The 4,869-nt window shown below is 40.9% G+C and overlaps 1 protein-coding gene across 1 annotated transcript; it reads right to left on the minus strand.

The window, feature by feature from the left end:
* Positions 1-1,331: 1,331 nt before the first annotated feature.
* On the minus strand, positions 1,332-3,589 carry marveld3 (MARVEL domain containing 3). Its single transcript, XM_079157419.1, has 4 exons — positions 3,527-3,589; positions 2,805-3,038; positions 2,553-2,650; positions 1,332-2,221 (listed from the first exon to the last, which is right to left on the minus strand). The coding sequence occupies exons 2-4, from the start codon at positions 3,026-3,028 to the stop codon at positions 1,611-1,613; spliced, it is 933 nt and encodes a 310-aa protein (XP_079013545.1). The 5' UTR covers positions 3,029-3,038; positions 3,527-3,589; the 3' UTR covers positions 1,332-1,610.
* Positions 3,590-4,869: the final 1,280 nt, after the last annotated feature.

Genomic DNA, 4,869 nt, shown 5'->3' on the forward strand with positions numbered 1-4,869 from the left:
TGATCAATTTTATGTTTATTAATCAAAAGATGTATTATTTAGGAACAGGTCTAACAATGAGCACTTTTGCTGGGTGTCAGACAGAATTGTACTCCCCTTAAACTTTGAGAGTGGAGGATGGTCGTTATTTTTATTTGAAATGCTGCTATCATTAGTTTTAAGCAGACACGCTGTTTTTAAATTAACTTTATTAAGCCAAGTAGCAATAAAACTTTTTACTGTGAATTTTTTTGTCCAGTGTCCATTTTGCTCACCGATTTTATGATGATTTCATGCCAATAAATATCATCAAAATGACTCTTTTTGGTCAGTATAAGATGTATGTCTACAATGTTTTTTTATCATAATGTAATAGGAAATGTTTAACTTTCTATTGAGGTTTTCTCCTACAATCAAGTCCCATCTTTTGATTCCAATATCCACACTACCATACTATTGGGTGTGATAGAACGAAAATGTAGTATGTCCCAATACATAGAATGTTAAAGGCAGTATGCATAAAATACCAGCATGTCCTACTGCGTCCAGTCACATTTTGCAGTATGCAAACCAGCACGCTTTCCTGGCTATTCTGACCCACAATCCTCTGCCCAGCGAATATTTGAACAAGAGGGTCAAAGTTCAAGATGCAACTTTATGAGGAAGTAGTATGTCCCAATTGAATGCAACAGTGTGTACTTTTTAAGGCCAGCTGCAGTATGTAAATGGATGGAAGTAAAAGTATGTGACTTGCAGCTCATATTGAAGTCATGGGTAAATTCCTGGTCACAGTAGATCTGCCATCTATTGGTGAAGCTCAGAATAACACCCGTAACTGTTGTAAAAGACAACATCAAATCCACCAAGTCAGCAGAGAAAGCTTTGCTGCACTCTTCTCCTTTGATGCAGAAAAGACATTTGAAACTGTTATCTGGATATCCTCCTTTCAAGAGCTCGAGACATTTGGTTTCGAGAAACAGTTGATTCAGTCTATAACAACAACCTTCTGTATCAAGATCCAACTGCCAGGATTAATTATCAACAGACTTGAGTTTCACTCTGACCACGATGAGATCTAAGGAATGCACAATTATTTAAATGTGGAACAGTTTAAATTATTTGACCTAAAAAGAGATCTAGGTCTATGAAACCAAAACCGGGGTGACATATCAGACAATCTTATTCTTAGACTAACCGGCAACATCTGATATTCTTTGTTGCAAGTTCTGTTTGTCTGTGCTACCCAACTGAGTCCTCAGATGTCTAGCAATCAAACTGTTTCTCTATCTGCCTTAATCTGAGGTTATCTTATTATTTATTAATGAACAATTAGTAATAAAAAATACTTGATATTAGAGTGGTTTATTATAGCTTCACGTTTATAGAATATGTAACAGACACAGTACACAGGTATGTAAACTGGAAAAGTAGTAGAAATCACAAATATTCTACAAAATCAAGTCCAGAAACTTCTTCAAAGTATAAAAAGTGGATTTAAAAAAAAAAAATCACATTCAACCATATTGAATACATAATAACACCTTATATGATTAAAAAAACTCCCATGTTGTCTGGTCACAGGGACTTTTAATCAATCTCACTTTTGTTCAAATATGCCAGAGAGAAAAGTCTTATAAATTGTTGTCCTCATTTGTCCTTTGCTTCTTTAGCTCCCGCACTGACCTGAAAGCTCTGACAGCCAACACTGCACCAAAGATGAAAACAAACACCCCCAGCACCCCAAAGAGCCCTCCTGCGATATCTGCACCGTGAAACTGGCAACCAAAGCCCTTGTGCCCTTTGCTTTTGTACATCTGCTCTCTCTCCGTACAGATGGGATCATTGTAGGTCTGCTGCAGCTTGATAAAGTAGAAGGCCAGTGCAGGGATGTAGCCCAGGCCGATCAGGAGGTTCAGCAGGGCCTCCCCGAGCAGCACGGGGGGCCAGCGGTAAGGGACCCTGAAAATCCCCAGGGCAAGCATGGCACATGCGTAGATCATTAAAACCCCACCGAAGGCCATGGTGAAGGCGTACGGAGGCCGCTTGAGCTGATGGTACAGTTGGTCCAGCTCCTTCACCCTCACTGCATCGGCTCCAGTGAAGGCATTGGCTCCACCAAAGTGATAAGCGTAGATTCCGCCGAGGCTGGCCAGGTCACGGTAGCCCCCGTTGTTGCTGTATGGCACTCCGGCACAGATGACCAAAAGCAGATTCAGAAACAGCTCCATGAGCTGGCAGAGGCCTAAGAGACACAGGAGAGATACAATACTGACATTAATGGACAACAACACGGTGAGATAGAGCTGATACGACAAAAAATGTCTTTATTTAAAGCAAAAGTGCCAAAAAGTTGCTGGTCTCAATTAATGTCCACTTTTTAATTTGCGCTTAATAAAGCCTGTTTAATTAATGAGTTAATTAATGAGAAATACCCCCCCAAAAAAACTCATTGCATTTAATATTCTCAAACTAATTTTGGGGGCCATCCTAACAAATTAAAGAAATTGCTGCTGTGCATGCACTTTGATTGTAACCAACACCTCCCAGAAAAACTCTAAAATATATATACTTGCCTCTGCTGGTTAAGATGTATCTGAGATTGTAAAGAGTTTGTCTGTGTGGTCGCTCATAATACTCCCCTTCAGAGTGACGGACCGGAGTCTCTCTGGACCTACGGGGACAATACCACAGACGACATCACGACAAAACATGTCATTTCACATAAAGATGCAAATTAATAACTCTGCAACAGATGGTGAACGTGTGCGTAGAGGACATGACAGTGAGTGTGGGGACATGTGAATAGAAAGCATGTGGTCCCTTACAGGTTTGAGGGTCCTTCGTGGTCCTGGTGAGAGGCAGTTGTCATGTCCCTCTGTCTGTTTTGTTTGGCCCTCCTGTCACCAGCAGAGCCTGTGGCGTCCATGTCTCTTGGCTTTTGGTTGCGGTCTCTGCCATCATATGATGGGTGGTCTCTATTGTGTGAGTGGTCTCTGTCCCTGCTCCTGTACTCATCGCTCCTGTGGTGGTTTCTTACTTTCTCTGGCATTTTCCTCTGCCTTCAAAAAGAAGATTGTGGACATGAATCCTGTTACAGACCCTCATAAACAAAAGTGAATAGTTGGCTTATCTCTGTAACTGCCACTGTGGACAGTTTAGCAGCATGAATCAGTGTTTAAGGGAGGTTGAAGGCTGAGCGAGGAGAAGGGCCGAAGACAGAGAGAGGTTTCTTCATTCGTAGAGTAGTCGGGAAACGGTGGTGATGATTTAGGGGCTCTCAGAACTTCAAGTAGGCTGTATGAATTTAAGCATATCTATGAAGTGCAGTATGTCAGCAAAGTAAATCAGACTTTCACGTGATGGCTGGCATTGGAATATTTCTGTGTTTTAACATGGGAGCCCAAAGCACATTCTTTCGACAGGCCTGCAATTTATAGCAGCGCTCGGGATTTATCTCGTGTTGTGAAGTTCATCCACGTGTTTTTATGTAAAGTAATTGGTTCTAGGCTCATGAATAAAACAAAGAGAAAACTATATTAGTTCCTACCTTTTGGACTCCGTACACAATGTGATCGTGTTTATGTCGAGAGAAAAAAAACAGCCCACCTTTCTCAGCTTCCTGTGCTTGCGGTTTCCTCCTCCTGCCACTCACCTGTGCTGTGCCACGCCCACTACATCAGGGCTGATTTCTGGTAAAAATAGGGAATTATCTGCTGCTTATCAAACGTTTTTAGGCTTTTTTTCCCCATGTTATAGTAGTTTATAGTGTGTTGGATGTATACATTATCTATATACTATATTGTAATACAAGTACTTCATTATATTGTTTATGACAGACTAAAACAGACAACTACAACTCCTTTCCTTGTCAGTTTGACCCTATAATTACAGGACACATGCAGCTTCACTAGTGATTTGTTAAAACTGTAAAGTGGATACAAATACTTGGGTTTCAAGTCGCTCAACTCACAAAAACTAAAATTTTGCGATTCATGCCCCAACCCGGACGTGAACGCACACAGCGCATGCGGTCACACTTTAATCGTGAAGCTCGTGGCAATATTCCACGACTTTACTTTCAGCATTTCCAAAGCACAGACACATTTCAAAATAAATGTCAATTAAACGTGCGACATGTTTGTGTATATTCATGCAGTTCTCTGATTATGACCATAATAAGATTGTGGATTTTCTTTTTCAAGCAAAGAGGTCAATCGTTATACTAGTTGTGATGAGCTCAAACTGCAAGAGAAAGAAGGTCTCTCCACTTCCTCTAAAATTAGCCATACATTAGGAGCCCAGCAGTAAATGTATATTACCAGAGGTCACAATGAACCCCCACTGACTGGAGCCACACTGAATATGATACTTGTTGTTGTTTTAGTTGTTTATTTTGCAGCAAGGCTGGATTTCAGCCAATACAGGCAACTGACCCAGAGTCTAAGGACTTCAGGGGCCCAAACATCTCTAAGACAAAATCAAATTCTGTTTCAGAATATGAACAATTAAGAAGAACACTATAGATCAGTTGATAGAACCAGGTGCTGAAGATGTTACATATACGTCTTCACATCTGTCTGCATGCAAAACATTAACACACATCTTTGGGACTACATCTCTGTATATTTTATATTATTTGTATACTTAGTACTGTGAAACCTTTATACATTCCTTGGACAATCATGCACATTTTCTGCTCAAAACTTATTATTACAGAGGTCACAGGCTCACGGTATACCACCGAAGGGGATTATCTATCGTTTAAGAGAATGACCTTTTATTGTGAAGTCCGGGAGCAAGCCACCACCGGAAGTGTTTGTTGCTACTCCTTGCGCTCACGCTGCTCACTACAACCGACCGCGCTGGCTAGCAAGCGAGGAAGAGGCTAGA

The sequence above is a fragment of the Pholis gunnellus genome (assembly GCF_910591455.1).
Source record: "Pholis gunnellus genome assembly, chromosome: 1".
Lineage (NCBI taxonomy): Eukaryota > Metazoa > Chordata > Actinopteri > Perciformes > Pholidae > Pholis > Pholis gunnellus.

Bases quoted from the DNA above. Each gene is read 5' to 3' on its own strand.
- marveld3 (XM_079157419.1), bottom strand. From the start codon at position 3,028: ATGCCAGAGAAAGTAAGAAACCACCACAGGAGCGATGAGTACAGGAGC. The intron at 2,651-2,804 runs GTAAGGGACCAC...TTGTCCCCGTAG, and splicing joins CACGAAGGACCCTCAAACCT to GTCCAGAGAGACTCCGGTCC. The intron at 2,222-2,552 runs GCAAGTATATAT...TGTGTCTCTTAG, and splicing joins ATACATCTTAACCAGCAGAG to GCCTCTGCCAGCTCATGGAG.